Source organism: Pogona vitticeps, chromosome 6 (genome assembly GCF_051106095.1).
Source record: "Pogona vitticeps strain Pit_001003342236 chromosome 6, PviZW2.1, whole genome shotgun sequence".
NCBI classification, from domain to species: Eukaryota; Metazoa; Chordata; class Lepidosauria; order Squamata; family Agamidae; genus Pogona; species Pogona vitticeps.
Genome location: NC_135788.1, coordinates 15,815,134 through 15,841,885, shown reverse-complemented (window position 1 = coordinate 15,841,885; position 26,752 = coordinate 15,815,134). Strand labels below are relative to the sequence as shown.

The 26,752-nt window shown below is 38.5% G+C and overlaps 1 protein-coding gene across 30 annotated transcripts in view; it reads right to left on the bottom strand.

Moving 5' to 3' along the window:
- Positions 1-26,752, bottom strand: part of ARHGAP12 (Rho GTPase activating protein 12) — a 65,582-nt gene that overhangs the window by 27,554 nt on the left and 11,276 nt on the right. For 12 of the 30 annotated variants that reach the window (XM_073002960.2, XM_073002970.2, XM_073002971.2 and 9 more), the window contains 3 exons: positions 11,588-11,851; positions 8,746-8,886; positions 5,189-5,269 (listed from right to left, as the gene is read on the bottom strand). In XM_073002960.2, coding sequence (XP_072859061.2) covers positions 5,189-5,269; positions 8,746-8,886; positions 11,588-11,851 — 486 coding nt within the window. The remainder of the gene's footprint in view (positions 1-5,188; positions 5,270-8,745; positions 8,887-11,587; positions 11,852-26,752) is intronic. The other 18 variants (XM_073002973.2, XM_073002974.2, XM_073002975.2 and 15 more) reach the window with 2 other exon arrangements.

Here is a 26,752-nt window from a genome sequence, read left to right as displayed (position 1 = left end):
CCAGCAGAATTCCCTTCCCTTCCCTCTCTCCCTTCAATTTATATAACACCCAGCTGGTTACATAGGAAATAACCACAATTCCACTCTGAAATAAATTGAGTCCCCCTCTTAAATTACTTTTTCCTCCAGAGAATGTTCATCGGTGCAGGATTTCCTATTTAAAAAGCCAAGTGTGTTGCCTACATACCGCCCTATAGCACTTCAAACACTTTCTGGGCAGTTTACAATTTAAGCTACACATTGCCTCCTTCCTGGATATTCAATTTACCAACCTTGGAAAGATGGAAGGCTGACTCAATCCTGAGCCAGCTAGCTGGGATTGAACCCATGTTGAGAGCAGAGTTTTGGCTGCAGTACTACTGCAATTTAACCACTGCACCACAAGGCTCTATTACAGAAACACGGCTTAACAGTTTGAAAAACTTGCAGTGGACTTCCACTTAAAAGTAACAGATGCTTGTCCTAACATTTCTACAAACCTCTGTATAATTATTTGCAACTGTTTATGTCTAAACCTACTTCCAAATTCACTGATGACTGAAATCTAAACATTTCAGTACATCTGGCAAAAGACTGCAAACAGCAGCTGACTGCTCATTGAGTGTTTATGCCTTTTTTGTGTCAGGTGAGAGCCAGAGAAAAACTTGCTCTGAAGTTGTTTCCCTAGGATAAGGTGAAAAATCTGCCCTCCTATCATGACTTTCCCAGGCTCTCAGGAGACTCAAAGGTTGTTCTGTCTGTCACCACTTTTAAAACAGAGCCATTCAAATCCCTACCCATCTTGAATCTCATCTCATCTCATAAAAACAATCATTCATATGAATTTCATCAGATGAGTTTAAGTGTGGCAGCACTTAATTACAAGAAAGCATACACACAAAACGCAAAGATTTTCAAGCTACAGTGGAGTCTTGACTTAAGAACGGCTTGAGTTAAGAACATTTTGACTTAAGAACCACTCTCATAGGAAAATATTGACTTGACTTACATACTTAGATTTGAGTTAAGAACTGAAAAAAAACCCACGTGGGAGGCAGGGAAAGTGCAAAATTTGAACTTTCAGTTAACTGTTGGCCAGTGAAAAGGATGCCTGTCTGCTTCCTCACTCCTCCCAGCGTTTAGGGAGTGGATTGGGAGACAGTCTTCAGACTGCCTGGTACTGTACTGCCTGGACTGTATTTTCCCTGCCTTCCCTGAACCTTTCTTGACCTAAGAAAAAAAGAAACAAAATATCCCCCGCTAGTGGTCGAAGGCGGAATAGCGGCTTCCCATTAGTTTCTATGGACAAAAAAGAGCAGATACGAATCAAATGGTTTTCAATGCATTCCTATGGGAAATGCAGATTTGACCTGAGAACTTTTTGACTTGAGAACCGCCTTCCAATACGGATTAAGTTCTCAAGTCAAGACCCCACTGTATTCATGTCCAAAAGCTATCAACAGGTAAGATTTCCAGAGCACTGCCAAAATTTCTTTCCAAAGGTCATGTCAGTCACATTAACAGAATTAAAACAAATGAAGAAAAGAGAGATGTGATGGTTAAGGCGAGGTAAATGTGATTATTTGTTTTCCAAATAATCCAAAAATAGTCCAGCTATAGATATTGCCCTGAATCAGAATAACTTAATCCCATCTCTGAAGATACCATATGGGGACCTCAAGATGCACCATTCTTGGCTCCCTTAGGGAAGGGATGAAAAGTAACAGTTTTCCAGTGTTTATGCCACTATGGAATAATGACTGTGCTTTACTCTTTCCTCAAAATCAGATATTTAATAAAATTACTTACGACTAATTATAATTACAGGTATGTCCAGAATGTTAGCGTAATGCTGTAGCTACTATTAAAACCATGCAGACATATCAAAACTGGAATGTATTTTATCCTCAATTCATATCTCAAATAACCCAAGAAGCTTATCTCCTAAAAACAACATTCAACTGTTTCACATTTACAGGACTGAATAAATATTAACTTCCTATGTTGGGATTTCGACCCTGGACTCAAGATACCAAATATTTTCAAATGTCTCCTGCATACCTTTTCTCATGACTGGAAAAACTGTGACACAGTATTCCTCAAAACACTCCTTTAGATCCTGAAGTGTTTTTTTAAACACCCTTGTCTTTATTGATATCATGGATGTATAAATATACTGGGAAATAACACACATCCTGAAGCTAGTTCTAGCAACATTTGAGAGTGAGTCTTTATGCATTACCTCAAAGAGTACAGACACACACCAATACCTCTATAAGCACATTTCTGAGGAGTACATTCTAAGACTGTATCTTTTGCCTGCTTGCTACATGTAGTGCGGCAGGTTTGTGGGGTTACTGTCTTAACATAACATTGCTATTTTACTGAAAAGTAGCTGTTTAAGAATCCAAAGCCTAAATTTGAAGTGCCAGAGGATTATGTGCCACTTTCTCCTTTCCCTGAGCAAACAGTAAATATTACCACAATCAAGTCCAGATTTAACAAACAATAGGTTTGTTGTTATAAGCATGAATTGCAGAAAAACGTGACTGAAAATTTTCTCTTCCTCCTCTCCCTCGACTTTAGCATACAAGGAGAAGAGATAAGAAGGCACAGCTGGAACCTCCAAAAAAAAAACAGAGCTAAGAAGAGACTACAACTGTTCGTTCTTCCCACATGTGCAAACTCTTTTTATGTATTTAAACATTTAGAAGTGCAAATATTTTGCATGCAATTGAGAGCTGGCTTTGGCCAAGAGGGCAATATAAATTGCCTGCTCTTTGCTGCAGTCTGGGAAGTAGGAGGATTTTTCCTTTGACAGCCCTACCTCTAACCAACAATATTACACTACAGAATTTCAAGCTATTCTTCTCAGGGAGCCTCAAGGATGACCAGGATATGACAGTGGCATGTTTCAGAATTACTGTGCATTGCTCTAATCTGAACCTAAAATATGAAGATAGAATACAATGGATTACACTTGCAGTGTTGTTTTCAACCACCCTCTCAACCTTGGCCAAACCTCCGAAAGATAATTGCGGGGTTGCTGCAAACAAAGTAAAATGTAACACAAAGCCATCAACACTCTCTCCCACTAACATCTCTCCTCCCCCCAACTTGCTTGTACTTCTGGAATCCTGGGTTTCCCCAAGAATAATGATGTTTCACCCTTGTGCAGTGATGGTACCACTGGCACACCTGCCAACTTTACAGAAGGGAAAAATATAATAATGCGGGACTGTTCCTCTTCAGAGTTTCAGCCCAACCAACCATATCAATACAGTTGTTTCAGGACAATCTACTGCTTTTCCTCCTAAGTTTCCTCGTATTCTCCTCCCCCAGAAACTATATATTTGCAATCACTGAGCATGCTATTACTTCCAACTTTTCTGAAGGGGAGGAGCTTGGATCCTCTCCTACTTACACAAACCTTTGGGATTACTGTTCATGTGTTCAAAACTCCTCTCCTGTTTTGAAGTGGAGTCTTTCTAGCACCCTAGCTTCCATACCGCTATACTATCGCTTCAGTCCTAGTACATAACTCAATATATGGTTTGCATCATGCTGTTTATCTAAATGTGGCGTTCAACGGTTCACTGAAAATGTTGTTTGTTCCTTAGTTTGAGACAAAATGAAGAAAAGTTCTTTTTTATACATTGTGATCAGAAGAGTCTCATTTTTTTTTCTCCTACAGAAATTATGGAGAGTACAATGAAACATATGTGTTTAAGGCCTGGTAATAACTCATGCTTGTAACAAACCATTATTTGTTGTTATGTCAGAACCAGGTCAACAATTTGGTTTTTTTGTTTGTTTTTTTTATGCAGATTGCAAACCCGGGTCAAATATTCCACTGCAGCCCTGAAATGAAAGAAATGACAATATGCAGCAGCCTGGTGGGCTGTGTAACACCAATTTTACATAGAAATACTTATAGTATGGTAGAAATCATTAGAAAGAAATAATTATGCTATAATGGTCCAGTACATGTTTGTTCCCCTCTGTCAATGAAACCCTGTTAGAAATAAAGGTGCTGCAATATCTAAAAATATATCCTATGTGGGGCAGGATTAAATAAGATAGCAGCATCCCAGTACAATAAGGAACATAAGATTGTTAATTTTCTATTTCAAACAATAACGTTCTGTGCCACAAAATGACTTTGGATGTCCCTGAAGTTTCAAGAGGCTTGCTGTTATTGGGGAAATTCTGCTTTTTTGCTATCAAGAACAGCTTCATTATGCATCAAAATGGTGGTCCACTATTAGCTTACCAACTACTTTTCCAAAGTTAAAATGTGCTTCACAGCATTCAACTTGAATGAACTCTGAAGTTTCAAAGTGACTGTTTAAAGTGACTGTCCACAAGACACAACAATTCATCACAGGACTGCAAGAATAGTTGCATCTTTACTTGTGGGAAGCATGAGCCCTATTAAGCGTCACACTTACCTACTCTTCATTTTCAGGTGAGTGTCTTTATACTTTAAGAGCTTATCCTCACATTTGTGGTGATTCACAAAATTAAACATTCATGCTCTAGGAAAACACAAGCTAAACAAATGGTACACTAACATGCAAATTTACTTTTCACTAAATTATACAGTGGTGCCTCGCATAGCGATCGCTCCGTTTAGCGATGAAATCGCTTTGTGACACATTTTTTGCAATCGCTTTCCTATGGGGGAATTTCCCTTTGTGATGCTTGGTTCCCTGCTTCGGGAACCGAGCATCGCAAAGCGACGATTTTAAAACAGCTGACTGGCAGTTTCAAAATGGCGCCGGGTAAACAAAATGGCCACCCGCTGTATTTAGGGACGGATTCCTCGCTTAAGAGGCAGCGAAAATGGCCGCGCTATGGAGGATCTTCACTGAACTGTGAGTTTTAAGCCCATAGGAACGCATTGAAGGGCGTTCAATGCGTTTCTATGGGCTTTTTAATATCGCATTGCGACGTTTTCATTCTGCAGCAATTTTTGCGGAACGAATTAATGTCGCAATGCGAGGCACCACTGTATTTACTTTTCAATAAATTAAACCTCCGGCCTTAAAGAATTGGTGAAACTATTTATGGGCTTCCTTCACCAAGACTTTAAAAGCATCAGAAATAAATGTACAATAATCAAATGTAATTCTGTTCAAATTTCAAGCAAGATCCATTTTTTGAAGACGAGTTAGAAACGATGTTGTGTTTTACTTTATTCACTCACTTTTGGGAGTGTCCATTCTGATCGAGACCCATCAGCGTTGTAGTAGTATGACCGACCTTGTTCATCTATATGTCTTATCCACTATAAGAGCAGGAATTAAGGAAATATTTAATGTAAAAAACACGAATATCAACTTATTCATAAATAAATTGAAAGCAGCTTTGGTTCTGTATCTTCCTCTTTAAAAGAGCTAAATACATATTATTAGCCAATGATTTAATAACATCTCATATAAGGAACAATAGAAAAAACAGATTAAAAACGGAGATTTCAACATTAAGAAGAATATTAGAAAATAAATTCATTGGAGAGAAGCTCTGAACCAGACTATTGCTCTGTTGACACATTTTTTTATTTTATTTATTTATTTATTTATTTAAATTTATACCCCATCCATTTAGTGCGTATGCCACTGCTATAGGCGGCTTACAAAATATTATAAAACATACAGTTAAAAATATTAAACTAAAAGGCATCCATCACCAAAGCAAGAGACAGAATTAAGCACAGCACTGCTTCTTGAGGTTTTTTTTAATATATGTGATCAGATGTTATATACTCAAAGAATTCTTTCAGCCCATAAAACACAAAGCAAGAATCTCTTCATTATTCCATAAAGCATATGAAAAAATTGCAAAATTGAAAAAGAGTTTTCATAACGTACCCAGAACTATTAAGTTTTAAAGTAAGCTTTCCACAACTAGTTTGCATTTCAAACATCACAACTGATCAGATTTAAGTTCTGATAATTTCTAAATGGAAAAAAATCAATTTACATTAGAAACGCTTGTCTTCATTAAGGACTTCTTCCTGAGACATGGAGATCCTAAGGATCACATTTTTATTTACTTATAATGTAATTATCATGCATTTAAAAGTCTCGTGTTTCAAGTCTGAATCTAGTTTAACAGGGAGAAAATAACTTCAACCTTTCTCAATTTTATTTGTATTAGAATCCTTATCCCTCATCAGTGCATTTGAAGTCTGAAAAGCAAAGTGAAAGAACCTCATACCTCACAATGAAAGATATAACAACACATATTGAGTGATCTTGAATAGAGATGATTGTCTAACAGGATGAAAAAGGACTTAGGGGCAGACATCCTATTGCATAACAAAATCAAAGTCATAAGTTTCCTCACCAGTAAATAAACATCCTTGACACAAACCTAGGGGGTGTTGAACACACTCTGGTGCAAGTATGTTCATCCTTGAGACTTGTTGCAAGGTGTTTTTGTTTGTTTGTTTGTTTCTTTACCAGCAAAGAACAGACATAAACATTACATTAAGCAACAGTATTTTGACCATGAAATCCTACTAACTTCCACTTTGCACATTATTTGAATCATACCAAATTCCACCTAGCCCAGTATTATTTGAAAGAATCCCAAGTAACAGCACACCCTAAAATGGCAAAAAATATCTTCCCCGTCTATATTTCTAATGGGGTGTGCAGTTCACGTACAATGAAAAAGAGACCAGCATGATGCCAATGGTATGTATTAGGAGAGCAAGTACTTCAATAAAGCTCTTTGGGGAAAAGGGGAATAATAATATAATGGAGTACATTGTATTAATATGCATGTTTAATAGAACAACGCATGTCACTAAAGCTTTCCCACAAGTATGCTCCAAAGTGTGTTGATTCAGAAGTAATGCAACTGTAAACATATTAAACTAGAAACTCAATGCCAGTTTCCTCCTTGCTGATGATGGAAGGATGACTCACTTTCTGATGAAGACCTTACTACAGAAGAAAATGGGGAAAGGTGAAAAAATCTGTATTTTATAGAATATCAGTCCAGTATCCTACGTTCAGAAACCAAAAGTAATCCAAATTGGCTTCCTTAGGCGGTGGCCGATTTCAGTATCCTTGGGGCAGCCCAAGAACACTATGACTATGACTAGGCAAGTAATAACATTCCAGAAGGTTATGTAGTACCTACCCACCAAAGACTGCATTCTGCAATTACAAAAGAAAACAAGAACAGACAATCTGCTTTGCAAATCTGATCCAGATTGAAGCAACCCAAAAGATCATCATGGTTGCTGCTCTCCTAGCAGGATGTACTAGACTCCTTTGCAAGAGGTTCCCAAAGCTTCTGCTGCACATACTACTACATTTCAATCTCTTAGGCAATCCCTACATATCAGCTAAAAGCCATGGACACTGCTGTGACCATTCAGTTCCTACACACATTGTCTACCCATCCCCATTTACTTAATTTTTGAGATTATTGCAAAGTTCAAGACGGACACATGGAATTTCTATTGACACATAGTAATCAAATAAATCTATAGAAGAATTCAGGATGAAGATGAAGTGAAGCTTATCTCCACCATGTATGTTCTGTTCCTCTATTGGAGCAGAGAACAAAAAGCCAGAACTTTATTTGTTGAGTCTGATTGGCAAGGTGCACACAGTTGACCAGTTTCTCTTCTCTTCCCCCCCCCCCCTCGCTTCTGTGCCCATTGCTAGCAAGAAAAGGATGAAAAGAAAGTCAAGGCTGGCTGGCCACCATCCTTCCAAAGAGCTCCCACAGCTACATTACAGTGCCATATTGTTACATGGGACTAAACTCCACATCCACAGAAGGTTCACTTAGAGCACAGGCTTCAGAGCACAAAGAGGTTATTCCAGAGGTAGGCTTCTATCTCTCCGGTTATTTTTAAAGCCAATTCAGTACTAGAGTTGGGATATTAATATTCATCCCCCGGGGAGACAATTACGGATATCGCCAAAGTGGAGCGGCTGGTTACAGACACCCTCCAAACCAGATGATCCACTTATTCGCTTGCGGAATGGCACATGCAGCCATCAACTTTCATGCCATGCCGGTTACGGAAGTAGCCCAGCTGGCGCTTCCCTGCCTCCCTGAGCTGCTGACCATTCTGATGAGGAGGGTGGGATGATGAGTGTCCCAGCAATGGTCAGCAGCGCAGAGAGGCAGGGAAGTATTGGCCAGGCTACTTCTGTGATGGGAGCAGCATGAAAAACGACATCCCTGTGTACAACACTGCGAGTGGTAAGTGGATTGGCTGGTTCTGGGGGGGGGTCAGTCCAAACCGTGCGGCCACCTGTGGCGCCAATATTCGTATTCCTCAAATATCTCATCTCTATTCAGTCCCAGTCTACGTTAATCTCTCAAGTTTTCAAAATTACGCTTGTCAAATTAATTTTACAGAGATAACCACAATAACTGGATGATGGCCTCTTGATTCTAGCCAGAGAAAACTATGTCTCTTCCTCAAACACTAGTTTTAGAATAATCAATCTTGTAGTACAGATGGAAAACGGTCCATAAATGAGAAAAACGATGGAGTTACAGCAGCCTGCTGAATAAGATATTGAGCTTACGATACATATTTAAAGCAACACAATTTGCTACCTGTACTACAGAATAGCCACAAGAAATGAATATTAAAAACAGAATTGGAGGACACTGACCCTAATTCCCATCTTTTTATCACTACCAGCATAAAATTGCACCTATCTAATTTTTCCCCCACCAAGTTTTTGCCAGCTTTGAAGATATGTGATGAAGAAAAGTGTGTACCTTTTCATTAGTATAGTCACTGGTATATAGCGTTTGGCCATGTTCATCCATCTCTTCTGACCACCCTTGGGGAGATGAACCATACTGACTATCTGACTGGCTGTTACAAGAACTGTGGGAGTTTTCTTGTGATGAAAGAGTCTACAAATGGTCAAACACAGAGAAGTATGGAGAGATTAGATGAGTTTCGAAGTCTGGAGGAAATCAGAACTTATCTAGAATTTAAAACTTTTAAAGTAGAATGGATTCATATTTCATAGGAAATAAGAAGTAGAAACAGCAATGCATTTTCAGGAAGAAGATCTGGTTGCTGAACAGAAAGTTTTTGAAGCAGACAGACTAGACTAGATTCCTATGCCTTCTGTATGTGCCAGACCTGCAAAAGAGTAATTTTCACTTAGCTTTCATTTAGAGAGCAACATCCAGTCTGCTGATGTCAATGACAGAACTTAATGTTTGTCACCTGAAGTGCTGTATACATACTTAATTCCAATGACAAACACAGTATGGGTGGAACTGGGCAATTACAAAACAAAATTAATGGATGGGGATATAAGAAACCTACAAATTCATCTCTGCTAAGTCCAGTCCCACTCACCATCCAAAAGTTTAACATTTTTCCCTGGCCAGCCTTCTAGAACTTTAGTTTCCATATTTTATTTTTGCCTATCTGCTTATTTTTCTCAGATAAAAACAGCTACTTGTGACCCTGTCCTTAAACGTTTGATTTATACATTACACCAGCATTACAAAAATTTCAAACTTGTAATTCAAAGAAACCCCCAATGATCCTTTGAGATGCTGTTGTGATAGGGAAGGAAACAGAAATCAGCAAGGGTATTATAAGTTACCCAAAAGAGGAGGTGCATATCTCAATGCTATAGATTGCTTGTAGTCCCAGGTATGAAGGGAAAACTAAAGCAAATGTGAGACTTGGAACTAAGGACAAAGTATAGCTCTAATGTATCAGAGAATCTTACAAGGTAGAGGACAAAAAATAATTGAAATATTGATAAAGAAAGTGAAAGAAAAACTATTTTTGAGTGAGGAAATACGAAATAGCTGGCATGAATGTTCAAGGCAGTTCACATGGAATAACAATCTGAAAAACTAAACTCACGATAATATTTGAGTAAGTTAAATCCTACAACTTTGGGAACCATATCCCACGGCTATCACTTAGACTTACTCCTCAGTGGTGGCTCTGAATAGGTACACCTCTCGTTTCTTTCCCTCATCCACACACTATTTCTCTCCAGAAATTTAGAGCTGATAATGTAGCAGACAGCATAATGTGACAAACTGTGGCAGTGCTGCACACAAAACCATCAACCCATTGTTCTTTTTCTTCCCTGGAAGGGAAGGAGACTCTTTGCACTGCCCATTCATAGGGATCTTCGGTGTAGGAGGGCAATCCACCACCATAAAGGTTGTCATAGAATTACAGTGAAAACAGCACAGTCCTAGCCCGCTAAGAACTCATTCCACGGAGCTACAAAGGCCCACCCAATTCCAAGACTACATCAGATATAAAGAAATTAACCACCATGCTATTTTCCCCTTAAGTAAAGAAACAAAGGCACATGAGAATAGGATACTTTTCTCATTTGGGGAAACTATGTACCATTCATAAGGACCAAGGGAAGAAAGATTATCTTTCTTCAAGGCTACGGCAAAGACTAGACCCAATCCAAGAGGCCATTAAACATCTAATATTTTGAGCATCAGGGCACCAACGCAATCCAAAAAAATCAAAGTAACAACCAATGCAAGCATGTCACAAATTTTATACAGCCATCTCCTCATAGTTTAATAATCCTGGAATTATCAACAGCCTAAAGCTTTCCAATATGCTTGTTGTCACTGAATTAGACATAAAAAATATAGCCTAAAATCATGCCAGCTATGTTGAGAGACTGCTAGACAGACAACTCAGCGGTTTAGGTCTCTGGCTGTGGAGAGAGAGGTTTGGAGTTCGATCCTCCACTATGCCTCGTTCACAGGGGCTGGACTGGATGATCTCTAGAGTGCCTTCCAACTCTACAGTTCTAAGATTATCATTATAAAAATAAAACAGGATAACTGTACAGCAAGATGACATTACATGTGATGCTGTAAACCTCTTAAGAGTAATGCTTTGCACTAAGTCAGCAGTATATAACAGCATGAAATAATTAACATATATAACATTAGTCTGCTAGTTTTACCCTATTACTACTATATAGAAGGGACGTGGTGGCTCTGCGGGTTAAACCGCAAAGCCCCAGGGCTGCAAGGTCATAAGATCTGCAGTTTGAATCCACGCGACGGAGTGAGCTCCCGTCGCTTGTCCCAGCTCCTGCCAACCTAGCAGTTCGAAAGCATATAAAAATCCGAGTAGATAAACAGGTACCATCTTGGTGATAAGGTAACGGCATTCGTGTCTAGTCATGCTGGCCACGTGACCATGGAAACTGTTTTCAGACAAACGCTGGCTCTATGGCTTGGAAATGGGGATGAGCACCGCCCCCTAGATTCAGACACGACTGGACAATTTGTCAAGGGGAACCTTTACCTTACTATATAGTTATTACATGCATCACCACTGGGAGTTATGGTGGGAAATATTTTGTCTTACAAAGAGATTAAAGGCCAGTCTCAGAAGACAGTTACACAAGGGGTGATTCATTTTCCTTGGCTCTGGCATTGCTATGGAACCAAAATAAAAAGCTTAATAAAACAGTTCAACAATCAAGGTAAGAAAATTAAAACTATCTGAAACCAAACTTTCGTCCTTTGCTTACGCATATGCACAACTCATTCAAATATAACCCATTCCCTATTGGGCATCAGTTAAACTTGCCTCTTGATCTACTTGGTTTGGTGAGTCTCCTTTACTTATGCTCGGATCCCTGGTCCAACGTGGAGGTTTCCAGGTTCTTTCTTGTGTTCCTTTGTTGTAATAGTAACAGCGTCCTGTTGCATCTTTATGCGTCTCCCATTCCCCATTAATCTGGACTGGAGGACTTGTAGGTAAAGGTGGGAGTGCAGACTGAGATATTTTCAGTTCTTGCAAATTAGCATAAACTGGTGAATCTGGTCTTCCTTGGCTTGGTGGTGTTGTTGGCTGTAACAAAAGAAATTGCATTATTACTTAAAACATTTTTTAAAGTGCAACATAGATAAATGGGCACTGAATACAGTACTTGGCATGGAGCACACAAACATAATAATTTATAAGCTGGAATATACAGAGGGCTCAATCTTCACAATTAATTCAGTAGTTCCAATATGTTTTAGCATCACAGCCCTTTCCTAATTTTTAAGAAACCCACCTGCCTTCTAATCTCTCCTCTACCCAACCCCCTTTTAGCACAAAATCCTTTCCTGGTTTAACATTAAAAATAAACACAACTTAATTTAAAAAATTAAACTAAAAATAAGCACATTTTTTGACAAATCTTAAATTTTCATAAATACATCTATTACAGAAAATTGTTTAAGAGGATAAAACAATTATTTGATAACTCCATACTTTTATGCCCCCTTGCCAATTCTTCATGCTCCCTCCCCCCCACCACAAGATTGTGATCCTATGGATTAATTGTTCAAAATTGTTACAGAATGGAACATATGCTTCCAAACCATTGCCAATCAGATTTTTTAACACTAGCTCTGTTTCTGTGAACCATTATAACTAAATCCATATGAGGTGGTAGACAGGTATGTCATTTCTTGATGTAATGCACTGGAGCTAGGGAGACAACAGAGATGTGCCTATATAGTAAGTTATTTTTGCCCAGACAGCCATAACCCATGTGACATCAAAATTTGTGTTTTAAATGTGCCTTGTAACATCATAGGACATTTTTACTACATTTAAGCAGCAGAATAAATTGAAATCATTTAACTAGGAGAATCAATTGATGCCATTGTAATCAGTGCCTTGAACAGGCTTGATATGAGGCAGATTTCTTCAACTGCACTTGAAGTAACTTTGCTTTGGATTGAACTCTGACACTTGAAAACAGAAAATGAAGGGCCTTTGAATATTAAAGCTAGCATCCATTCCTTACCTGCACAATACGTAAGTGTTTGTTGCCTAATCATTCAATGAATAAATGCATATTTTGCTACAGAATTTATTATAACAGAAAGTGCCCCTGGAAAGATATGAGAACATCACACATTGAATATCCAAAGTTACTACATTAAAGGAATCTTGATCATTCCTTATCTGAAGGTTGCAAATTGATAAGAACCACAAGATCAAGAGTTTCAAAACCAAGGCAGATGAGTATCAGCTGTGAGTATAATTCTTCAAAAGGTCAGAATATAATCATTTTTAAGCTTTTCTCCCCCTCTACGGGATTCAGAACTAGAATCCCCCACACTCTGAATCAGAAGGCACCTATCTTAACCATGTAAACATCCACAAATCAATATCTTGTTTTTTTAAGGCTCCAAAACAGCACAACCTCTACAGCAACAGTTGGTATGTAAACTCATTCACACCTCCATGTCACAACAGCAACTCCCAACAGCAAAGCACAAATTGTCTTTTAACTCCACCAAATACACAGAGCAGTCAGGTACTGTAGTTCTTAAATAACTCTCACAAATGACTCAAGTAATATGTGACTCTGCCTCCTTCCATATGAACCTACTCGGCAGTTAAGGTCTAGCCAGGGGGCCGTCCCTCAAGGAGGTAAGAGGCATGGCTTGTAGACAAAGCGCCTTTTCAGCAGCTGCCCCCAGAGTATGGAATGCCCTCCCAACTGAGATTCGCTTACCGATTTTCGCACAGCAATGTTTTTAGAACAGCTGATCAGCAGTTCCAAAATGGCCGCCCGCTGTGTTTTCACGCCCATTCCTCGCTTACCAGGCAGCGAAAATGGCGGCCGTATGGGGGATTTTCGCATAACGGTGAGTTTTTAGCCCATAGGAACGCATTAAACATGTTTTAATACATTCCTATGGGCTTTTTTGTTCCGTATAGTGACGAATCCACATAGCGACGATTTTTCTGGAACAGATTATCGTCACTATGAGGGGCACCACTGTATTAATTAAAAGCACAGTGTCAATACTGCAATTTTATTACATTCTTTTTCACAACTCTATTCACTAAAAAGCCACACTGTAACATTAATATGCAAAGGCAATGAACTGACAGTTAACAAAAACTAAAAATTATCTCTTTTTAAGCAGAAAATTACTGCCAAAATTAGTTGGGATATAAATCCTGCTTGTCTAGATCTGTATATTTTCACACAGCAGTCACCACTATAGCAGTTTAAGCAATTACTGATTTTCCCAGAATGAACTGCAAAATCTATAATGCAAACTTTATCATATATTTATCATATGTTTTTAAGGCCACCCATGTTTTAAGGGCTTGTTTTGAAAGGTGTGACATAACTCTGTTGTTATTTATCAAAGAAAGTCACTATTAGTATTGTCCTCATCAAAAGGAAGCAGTTCAGATCACCAGCACCCCAAAGCTGAGATGACAAGAATTAGTTGTTTAAAGCTGACAAAGCAGCATGCAATAAATGGGTGGCATACCATTCACACGCTCTCACATGGCTCAATTACAAAACCATGCTCAGCATTTAGAGGATCAACTAGAACAGCAACTCTCTGGAGAATGTTCTCATTTAAAATTTGTAATAGGATAATAGGATAATAAAACAACACACATCCCCACTCATTGGAGTGCTTCCAACACACACTCACACACAAGGCCTCTGCGTGTTATCAAATACCTGCTTGCATCCAAAAATCTGTACATCCAAGAATACCTTCACAAAAAAGATTGAAAACTGCTAACCAAATGATAATCAGACAGCTGAAAAAAATGGCCATGAATCAGTTCTCACCCAAAGGAAGAAATAATTCTAGATGGTTTCTCGGCAATTTTACATCAGGAGCCAAATAACTACAGTGGGTAAGGGCCTCTCCCCAAAATAGGAAGGGCTACTCCACTTTTACTGTGTTGCACCCAACGCAACTGCTTAACTCAGAGCTGCTGGAAGTTTGTTCCCCATTCTCTTTCTCCCACCTCAAAACACATGAATCAGGATTCTTAAAAGCCCACATTCATGTCAATAAATTGTCCTCTCTCATTGCAGCAGAAAAACATTGTGAGGTAACAGCCTTGGAGAGGGTCAGCCCACTCTTCCCCATGAAAGACACCACCCTAAAAGTGCTCCCATGGACCAATAAGATTTTTGGAAGCCTGCCTTGAGACTAGCGAGGGCTTTAGGGGGGAAAAAGCCTTACAGCAGTACAGGAGAGAGGATGAGAAATCCTTGTATCCACCTGCTGGTCAAGAAAGAATAGCAGAAAAACAAACCTCTTGCAAGCTGTGTCTGACCACCAGGTGGTAGGATCCACAGCTAAGATCTAAAGTTTATTATGCCATCTACTTATTGTTAAGGGCAGGGAGAGTACTATTCCTTTAATGAAGACAGCACTTAAGAATTAAAAACTCAGTAATGTCTTTAAATTCCCCAAATATTTTGGAATTTTCAGCAGAGTACCAATACAAGCAAAATGCTATTGATGGACTGGGATCATGTGACAAAGGGCTGAAGCTATACAAATAGGTAGTTATTCCCGTGGTTTACAGAAAGCTGAAATGTACATTTCCTGATGAGATTTCTGCAAGTGACCACATCCTGTTTTAGGCTGACGGTTGGTCTTTGGCCTTTTTCGGGGAAGGGCGGCATGTTAGTTGCTAAGCGCTGAAACACCTCAGAGAAACTTTATGCTCTTAAAGCAACACTGTCAGTGAGTCCCAACTTTGTTGTATACTTGCATGGGTTGAAGCAGTGGTTCCCAACCTTTTTCAAGTCGAGAGCCCCTTTTTTAATAACCAAGTAACCCATGCCCCCCCATGTTTTAATTAAAAGGAATTTTTTTAATGGGGTAAAGTCATCCAGTCTCAGAAAGTAGAGGCTTCTTCCTCCCCCAAAGAGCCTGTTTCTCATACATGCACAGACACGATAATTTTAATATCTGGCTCCAAAAGGTCAAGGAAGAAATTATTTAACAAGGGCTGCAACACATAAGGAGACCTGCGACCCCACAGAAAATTCACATAAGGAGAGGAGCACACTCTGGCTGGTGAGTGCGACATTGGCCAGGGAAGCAGGGGAAGGTTTGTGCCCATCTCTATTGATGTCTGCTCACAGTACTAATAAACTACACAGCTTTTTTTTAAAAAAAATAAGAGCTCACAGCCTGTAGATAGTGTAATGTAGTGGTCCCCAACCTTGGGCCTCCAGATGTTCTTGGACTACAACTCCCAGAAGCCTTCACTACACCTCCGCTGGCCAGGATTTCTGGGAATTGAAGTCCAAGAACATCTGGAGGCCCAAGGTTGGAGACCTCTGGTGAAATGGATTTCAGAGCCCCAATTAGAATATCAAACTCTTATAGACTCTACCCTATCCCGCAGCTCCCCAAAAGCTGCCCCTGGACCAGAGGACTTCCATGGGAGCCTCAGGACTTTCGAGAAGGAAATAAAAAAGTGTTTCATTACAGAAAATTCACCATGACTGATGACGACTGTCTTAGCTGTGCAAACAGAATTTCAGGCCCTGTTTGCTAGTGCTTCTGCCAACACTCTGACCATAATTACTGTACTATCAATGCTACACTTCAACAACATCCTATAGCTTAGGGTTTTTTTTATTTGCAAGTTCTTCATAGAGTTTGTAGAAAAATACTTACAGCTATCCAAGGATGTTACACGAATACACTAAAGTCTTTAGAAATTATGTAGAAATATTTAACATATGAGAAATTCATCTAAGTCCTCAAATACATTTATTTTTACACTTTTTTTACAAGGAGATTGATATTTAATATTAACATGACCAGAGATTAATGATGATTTATTAGAGCTCCCTTTTGAAACAAGTAGCATTAGGTTCCCAAAGGATTATAGATTAGTTGCTGTAGCTTCCTTCTTTCCCCTAAAATGACCTTTAGGTTGGCATCTTAATTATACCTGAAATCAATGGCCTTAAGTAAAATGCCCTAGATTCACATTTAAATACTTACACACACACACACACACACACACACACACACACACACACACACACACACACACACACACACACACGGGGGGGGGGGGGGACAGACAGACACACATATCAAACTCAACTAATGGATGCAGGAAATTTGTTCCCCTCTGAACTTCTGCATCTGTTCTATAACACACATGAAAAACATTGTTTAGAATTACCAAAATACATTTTTAAAAACTGAATGCATTTACAAGAAAAACTAGCAACTAACATTATGGTACACTCATTTAAAAGCAACTGTCAAAACAAAGGGTGTCACCCAGAGCTTTAAACCATACAGTTAACTTTCCAATTGAAATCAAACTGTCTCAGTAAAATATTTACTGAGATCTGTCTGGCTCCCTCGTTGGGTGTTTTAAGAGCAAACCTAAGACCTGGCTCCTTAAGCAGCCTTTCCCTCTTGTCATCACCTGATTACTTTTGCCATCTTGAATTATATTATTACTGTTGTCTCTATTTTATATTGTTTTTACTTTTATCTATTATTGTTAGCCGCCCAGAGTAGACTTCGATCTAGATGGGCGGGATATGTATGTATATATGTATGTATAAATAAATAAATTTAACTTTCATTTACTCATGCTCATACTGAGGCACAAATAACATGTCTTTTAAACACTGTAAGAATAGTGAGTCATGTGTTTTACTACAGATCACATCCTACCAGGCTTCTCTAACATTTAAAGGTGCATAGCCGTGTGCATCCTAAGATCAGTCATCACATAGAGTAGGTCTTTCCTGTGGAATCAGTACAGTGGGGTCTTGACTTAAGAACGGCTTGAGTTAAGAACATTTTGACTTAAGAACCACTCTCATAGGAAAATATTGACTTGACTTACATACTTAGATTTGAGTTAAGAACTGAAAAAACCCACGTGGGAGGCAGGGAAAGTGCAAAATTTGAACTTTCAGTTAACTTTTGGCCAGTGAAAAGGGTGCCTGTCTGCTTCCTCACTCCTCTCAGCCTTTAGAGAGTGGATTGGGAGTCTTCAGACTGCCTGGTACTGCCTGGACTGTATTTTCCCTGCCTTCCCTGAACCTTTCTTGACCTAAGAAAAAAAGAAACAAAATATCCCCCCTCTAGTGGTTGAAGGCAGAATAGCAGCTTCCCATTAGTTTCTATGGACGGAAAAGAGCAGATACGGATCAAATGGTTTTCAATGCATTCCTATGGGAAATGCAGATTTGACCTGAGAACTTTTTGACTTGAGAACCACCTTCCAATACGGATTAAGTTCTCAAGTCAAGACCCCACTGTACCTGAAGCAATATTTGAAGAGAACCATCAGAGGCTTCTACACATTTATTCAGTCATTTGCCTGGAGAAATGGCCCACACTTGCCACCTGGAAGCAATGGGGTCCCTAAACTCAGGTTGCTGAGCTGTGGAATCACCTTCAAGGAAGATTCCGTATCTCTGGCTACTCCAAAAATGAGAATAATACAAGAACCTTCTCTTTCCCAAATTCTCTCACAAATACAGATGGCCTGAGAAAGCACAAAGTTAGTAGCAAATTAAGCCAAGACAAAACGGATAGATCTTTGTATTAAAATGTTCCCAATCAGCTCACATGCTTTCCTTACTGGAGAACTCTGTCCAATAAAACCAATGTCGTGTAATGGCCAGAGTACTGCACTATGACTCAAGAGATACGAGTTTAAATCTTTGCACCCTGAAAAGCCATGGGGGACTGGGGTGGATTAGTACACTGCTCCTTAAACATCTCACATACCTCAAAACCTCTACATGGGTGAATATATTTTGGAAGCGACTTGACAGCACTTAACAATAACTCTGCTTAAAGAGAGAGAAGAAATACTTGTGTAAGTAATGAATTTCTCTTTGTCCCCCTCTGTACTTACAGAAAGAGACTAAAGGTTTCCTAAAAAAAACCTTTAAAACATGGGTTCTTTTGTGTGAAAACACTGGTGCATATATTTAGCTTTCAAGGAAGAATGGGAAATATGCAATTTGAAAAGCCATCCCCAAAGGAACTGCACCAAAAAGATCAGGAATTATTGAGTCTGAACTAAGCCTAGGTGCCCAGGAGCAAAGTTCTATGGTTATGCAGCAGAATATCAAAACCCAGATACACAGACTATCTTTTTCTTTGTACATTCAGCAGCGGATGCTGGTAATACATGAGATGATGTGCCTGGAGTCAGTGGCTAAAATAAACTGTATCAATATAAAATAGATACATATAATTATAGTTTCATAAAGTCAGTCAGGGTAATAAAATTCCATTAAAACATGATAAAACAACCCCTTCTTTCCAGTTAATGACATCATATATCCTTAATATAAGTAAAACCTCAGCCAGTGTTATATTAAAAGCATTATATTATCCATCTAAAATCGCCTACCCAGACATCTGATTATGAATAACCATTGCTGCAGCACAAAATTTGGCCACTTGTGTCGTAATATAAGGGGTTTTGTCAGAGAGTAGGATCTGGACATAATCCTTCTCTGATCTCCCAGGAGATTTACAGATAATAGGTGATAAAAGCTCCATACGAAGATCCAGATAGCAAGTACTGTACAGAAAAAGGAGAACATGGCCAACTGATTCAACTTTATCACTATTACAAGGGCAGAGACAATCTGATGTAGGCAAACCTCGGAATCTTCCCTCCAGAAGCTTAGAAGGAAATACATTGAGCCTAGCTATTATAAAAGCCCTTATGGCTTTAGATCAGTGGTCCCCAACCTTGGGCCTCCAGATGTTCTTGGACTTCAACTCCCAGAAATCCTGGCCAGCAGAGATGGTGGTGGAGGCTTCTGGGAGTTGTAGTCCAAGAACATCTGGAGGCCCAAGGTTGGGGACCACTGCTTTAGATGACACAGGTGATAAAAGCAGATTTCTTAAGAAAGTTATATTTCCCTAACTGGCCAACATGGTCCTGTAGTTCAATATCCCATACCCTTAACTTCACCGCTTCGATGGCATCTGTGAGACCCATTGCTATAAGCATAGTGGGGGAAAAGCCTATTTTCAATATCTTTTCAGTTATATAGAAAAGTTTAAATTAAAGATTAAAATCTGTGGCTGATGAAACCACCAATCATTACACACATCGAGTTACACAAGAGGATTCTGGCCCATGTATGCATATTTTTTTCCAGAAATCTTTATTTTTCAGAATAAAGCCTGTAATATACACAGTACTTTATTTGTTAAGTGTTACACATTCACCTTAAGTGCACTGTTACAGTTAACAGATATTTTTTTTAAAAAAAAAGATACACCACTTTAGCAAATTTAAACATTCAAGAGACAGTAGGTTTAATATTTGCATTACATGTGTTTGTATTAAATTCCGAGTGCATTTAGACCCGCCTGTTACTGTTTCAAAGAGAAACAGTTACTCAAAGAATTAAACAAGACAATATAAACCAGAGCTGATATTTAAGCTTTTCTCTACACACCCTGTTTATTGTAAAACTATGGACAAAATCTCATCAGCCACTGCAGAGTGTGTCTCCATTGCAAGTAGAGCGCTCAGCACCTGCTCTTGCTTGCAGGTGCAGATGCTGAAAACTGCCTCTTGCACAAGTGAGGAAAAAAAGAAACCAACAACCATACACATAACAGACTGTTGCACACTGAAAAAACAAACAGGCTAGTGTTTACTTTTCTCCTCCTGTACATGCCCTCTGTTTAACCTCAGCAAATCTGTATAGTTGGTTTGTGTTGGACAACAAGGTACAAATTTCATTTAAAACAGGCAAAGTTCTGTACAATGACAGTAATCTCTCCCCACTGCCACACCTAGCAATGCAAGCAAAACATAGTTATAGACTTAAATTTGTTGTCTGACCACAAGAAAATTCCTGTGGTCTTCTACTCTTCAATTTTAGCAAGACCAATCCATCTCTCTTTTTCTCACAAAGACTAAAATATTACAGAGAAGCAGGTGGCAGCACTAACTGTTATCTCTTTCCACCATTTTCTTCCTGCAAGTTACATTTTTTCCAATTTTTTTTTTTTTGAGGAGATGTGGGAGCCAAGCTATGGCAATAAAACTAATAGTCATATATTAGATTCATGTGCATTTTCTACATTTCTAGTTTCTTTCTGTCTGTCTGTACTTTTGGACAAAACGGTTAGTCATAATATTTATTGGGCCACCAGACAAACACATTCTGGGCTTACCTTGCTCTCTGCATTAAAAAAAAAATTAAAGGTGACATTAAAGAAACAATCATTAAAACTATCTTGATTTAGGCTATTTCTATAGCAAGACAGAGCAATAAAGAAAATGTTTTTCAGTTGCTTAAATCCTATATATACAACTATATATATATATATATAGTGTATACATACACCGTGTTTCTCCGAAAATAAGACAGGGTCTTATATTAATTTTTGCTCCAAAAAAAATGCATTAGAGCTTATTTTCAGGGGATGTTTTTTTTTCATGTACAACGATCTACATTTATTCAAATACAGTTGTGTCATCTTCTGGTTGCTGCACAATGGTGGAGGGAGGGGTTTCACTCAACTGGGGCTTATTTTGGGGGGTAGGGCTTATATTATGAGCATTCTGAAAAATCATACTAGGGCTTATTTTCAGGTTAGGTCTTATTTTGGGGGAAACAGGGTATATATCACACACACACACACATACACACCATATAACAATATATGTTACCCCTCAGTTAATGTAATATTTCCTTGCTGCAGGCCTCAATTCTGCATATTTTGATGTTCTGTACCCTCCAAATATCTCTCTTGGAGATGTCATTTCATTCATTCCTCAGCTTTACATCACTAGTTCAATACAAAATGCCACTAGAAGTATCAACACTGAGAATACATGAACTTGAAGCAGCTAGTACATGAAAGCACATAACTGTGTTACAGAATGAAGAATAAACAAACTGAAAGGCTATCAGGCAAAATCCAAAGAAACAAAACAAAAAGTGGCATCTTAAATACTATTATATTTTAATGTAAGCTTTCAGGGACATGTCCACTTCATCAGACATATGGAAACAAAATGAAATGTTGAATGAAATATCAGTTCACAAATAGAACATTCTACATATTCATTGGCTCTTGGGTGTATGGTACATCTACATGCAGTAATTTATGGCTTATGTTGTTTTATGGTACTACTGTAAACAGTCCTCCGGGAGAAAAAACAGACACCAGGCCTGGGGGGGGGAGGGGGGGAGATCTCTCTCTCTCTCTCTCTCTCTCTCTCTCTCTCTCTCTCTCTCTCTCTCTCTCTCTCTCTCTCTCTCTCTCTCTCTCTCTCTCTCTCTCTCTCTCTCTCTATATATATATATATATATATATATATACACACACACACACACACACACACATATATACACACATATATACATACTGTACATATATACATACATATTTATTTATTTAGTTATTGGACTTATATACCGCCCCATAGCGCTACAAGCACTCTCCGGGCGGTTTACAATTTTAATTATAAAGGCTACACATTGCCCCCCCAGCAAGCTGGGTACTCATTTTACCAACCTCGGAAGGATGGAAGGCTGAGTCAACCTTGAGCCGGCTACCTGGGATTTGAACCCCAGGTTGTGAGCACAGTTTTAGCTGCAGTACAGCGTTTTAACCACTGCGCCATATATACACATATATACATATATATACATATATACACACACATATACATATATACATATATACATACACACACACACATATACATATATAAGTCAAAGAAGATAGCAAAGGAATCACATGTGTAAATGTAGGGAATACTGACAGTTTTTACCTTTGAGCTTTATGATGAGAAATGGGCTTGGTAGTTTAATTACTCAAAGGCTGGAAATCCCTATTATGGACATTCTCACTGAGGAATAAGAATTTAAAGATAACTAGGGACTCTATTAAGTCTAACTAGATGCATGCTTTTGGAAGAACCAACAACAACGGATCCAAATAGACATCAGTTTTGGAGTAAATGGAGGAACACCAAGGTAGCACCAAACTACTTAAATAATACAAAATAATATTTTTTGCAAAGAATTTTCACATAACTGACAGACTTTTATAACTTAACAGATATTAACAACAGATTCAGGCTCAAAATGCCATTTCCTTTATGAAACTATAATAGCATTACAATTCTTAATTATTTCAATATTAACATTTACATGTAGAAGCAATAAATCTAGAACTGATGAAAGCAAAGCACTGATACATGGAACAATTTCACTCAGTAACTACTCCTGGTCTTTGGCAATCATCCTTACATGCCTACAACTACTTGTATGTATACTTGCTACAGTTAAAGCAACAACTCAAATATCCCTGTAATATTTGCAAGACCACTTGTTTTTATTTTACTTAAGACACTGGCTAAGATCTTTCATCGCCTCTCTACGTGATTAAAATGTCATTTTTACATTAACACATTAATGTACATAGTAAAAACATTTGATTGGGGGGGAAACTACTGTAATCCATACACAGTGTGTCTTTCAGACGTGCAAACTTATGTACAAAAACTATCAATCTACTAACATGCCAGCTGCTACAGGAACTTTAAACAGAAAAACGTAGCACACTTACTTGAATACTTTTCATTTCTACGATTGCTACAGCTTCTCTTTCCATCTTTATTTAACTACTGGAGAGACCGAATATTATCCTGAACAAAACAAATGCTAACTAAGTCGGAAACAAGTCTTTACCAAACCATACACCAAGAAGCTGTTCCTCGGGAATAGAAGTATTTACCCAGCATTAGTTATATCTCATGTAAAAAGCCAAAGTTCAAGATATCTGCCCCTTGAACTCTTACATAAAATTAACACACTCCCTTTGGTACAGGATTTCGAACATAATGATACCAAGAAAGCTCAACGTGTTCAGCGTCTTAAAGAAGTTATGAAGAGCTTGTTGGGCTAGCCCTAATAAAATAATATTGCTGACCCTTGGGAAGTGAGCAATTTTCCTTTTAATTATATCCTCAATCTCATGTTAGAGCTGTATAAAGCAATATGTGTGGACATACATTGAAATCACTCAATTTATATTCTTCCTACAGACTTGCTTTTTTTTTCCAGAACAGAGTCTGTACACATCACCAAATACTTGTTTGACAAGTGCTCTCTAGTATGGCTCATGTATACAGTGAGCTTAGTTTAACCTTCCCTGGTTGTTTGAGGCCAGTTAGATAACTTTATACTGCATTCAAGAGCCTTAAAAGAAGAGCTGGCTACAATATAACCAGAGATGGACACAAAACCAGGGGTTTAGCGGTTCATGTTGGTCTGTTTATCCCCCAAACAGGTGTTTTTGAGGTGGTGCCTGGAGGAGGTGGGGCAGGAAAGTCAGACTACTCCCTTCGAATGGGCACCTGCCAAAGGAGGTGGAGCGCTGAGGTATCAAACACCTGTTTGGCCAATAAACGAACCAGCACAAAACTGCCGAACCAGCACTTCACGCCCATCTCTAAATATCATTAATAGGCCATAAGTCTGAACTGGGTGAAGAAAATGCAGTATACGTCAACTACTGACGGCATGACCCAAGCTGTCATTTCAGGAAAAGGTTTTGAAAACCGAACTGCTTAAGCTTTATCAACCTCTCCTTTGTTGAGCTGAACCGACCAATTGCCAAGAGCGTCCCAGTACAATTTAGGAAAAAAGTAAGGAAACCTATCTTATTAAAACATACATTAGGAAAGCAATGGCTTTAACAACACACAGTGAAACATATGTTATCAGCAGAAACTAGGCTGGGTCACTTCCTCATTTCTGACAGCTTAATTTGACTGACTCAGTTAACACGTTAGCTCTTTTTCTAAGTGCATACTTGTCCTTTTTTTTTCATTAAATGGCTTTCCTGTTGGTTTTGGTCAGTTGGTTCATCGCCTACAGATCACTGGCTCTTTGTATTGTCGCCAATGTGTCAAATGAGGCTATAACGCAATGCAAAGGAATAATCTAATTTTAATCAGGATATTCAAATGCCTTCTTAAGAATTTTGCAAGAACACTTACACTGAAATTATTTGATTTACAAATATAAAATGTTCACTTTAGATACCAACGCAGCCTGTATGTGTGTGATATCATTAGACTTTTTTCCCTGTAGAATAAATTCAAGCTGAATTCACAAGACCGTCAGACATTTTAAAAAAAAGGCTCTTAAAAGTTTAAAAACTCTAGAAGAACAATAACGCCAGCTTAATAAAATGGGGGGGGGGGAATAAGCAAATAATGTAGCTGGGAGTCCAGTAGTAATGAGATATAGAATCTCTCTGCTTTCAAATCCATCATTTTTATCCATAATATTATTTGTGACAGAAGGAGACTACCATCTGCCATTTGATATAAGATAAAGGAATGAATCTCGTCTCAGTTCCTCAAAGCCATATGTCAGCATGAACAATTTTGATCATGATTAGCATTCTTGTTGGCTCACAGCACAAAGAATAGGACCAAATATGTATCTCAGACAGAAGAATAAATCTACCAAATGACAGAAGAACAAAGGGCACCTGTTTTCTTAAGATATCAACACCATTGTGGGCATACATTAAAATGTCTAATGGCATGCAAATTTCAAGTGCTAGATATGAAAAGCAAACATTGTTATGCTACTACTTCAGTATGCTTACACTGTCTTTGCATCAAAAGTGCTCTGTGGGTTTTTTAAAAAAGCCTACCTAACATAAACTTACTTATGGCCTTAAGAGCACACATATATCAAATTCCTACTTCTCCATCAAAATATCAATAGGCTGAAATCCTGTTGGTGCAGCTCCATTCTTGCAAGGGTGATAATATGATCGGCTATGGTCTTTTATTGCTAGTTAAAAGTTTCCAGTATCCTCCGAGTTCCAAGGCTTCAGGATCACTTTCATCCTGGGGAATCCTTTGGGGATCTTAGGACAGGAGGAAGTCTTTAAGATTTGAAAATCACCATTGCTGGCCCTGGTCTCATCGGCAGAACCAGCAGTGGCAATTTTCAAATAATGACGATTTTGTCCCCTAGTCCCAAGACCCCCAAAGGTTTCTGAAGAATGAAAAGGGTGCCTAAGGAGCCTCAGGAACCGGGGGGGGGGGCTGGCAATTTTTAATTAGCACTAAAAAGCTGTAGCTCTTAATGTCATCAGCCTTATGCATGTGGAGCTGTGCCTACAGGATTTCAGCCAATGACAGAACAATTTAATGACAGCCACCATCAGTGAAAAAAAAATCACACAGCATCTTTAAAGTATTTAAACTTCACAATTTTAACAGAAGGATTCATCTGAGGCGATAGTAGGCAAAAAGGATGTTTTACATACATTTCCTTAAGAATTCTACACAATTGTGAATTTGAGCAAAGTAACCTTGCTAAGTTAGGAAAGTATCTTTTTCCAGGATCATTATTACCCAAAATTCATCAAAGCACGACACAGTCTCCCTAGTGATAATCCCCTTTAGTGCTTTCACAGTTTATGCAATAGTCAATTACTAAAGAAGATGAAAGACAAAGGACTCATTGCAAGTAGGCCAGTGTCTATATTTGTAACGATTAACACTGCTTTCTACTAATAGTACATGTCTATAAATAGGAAATGGCAACAAATCCATATGCCAAACGGTCAGATCTTATACAACCACAGGTAAGCACCATACAAAATTAGGGATAAGCATACTAGTCTATTTCTACTGCCCATCAGTTTTGCATACATGCATTCACAGGCCTGAATTTCTCAGTCAATGTTATTTTCTTTAAAATAAGTGTACATCATCTTGAGTTGGGCCCAACATGAGAACGTGATTTTAACATGGAGGCTAGAGTCCTCCAGAAGCAAGAGTGTTCAAAACTACCTGCAGATCTAACCCAATTTTCTGATTTAAAAAAAAGGTCTCCAGAAACTCACCTGCTAGAAGCAAGCATCCCTAATGTTCTTTTTTAAAAGTATGCCTTGT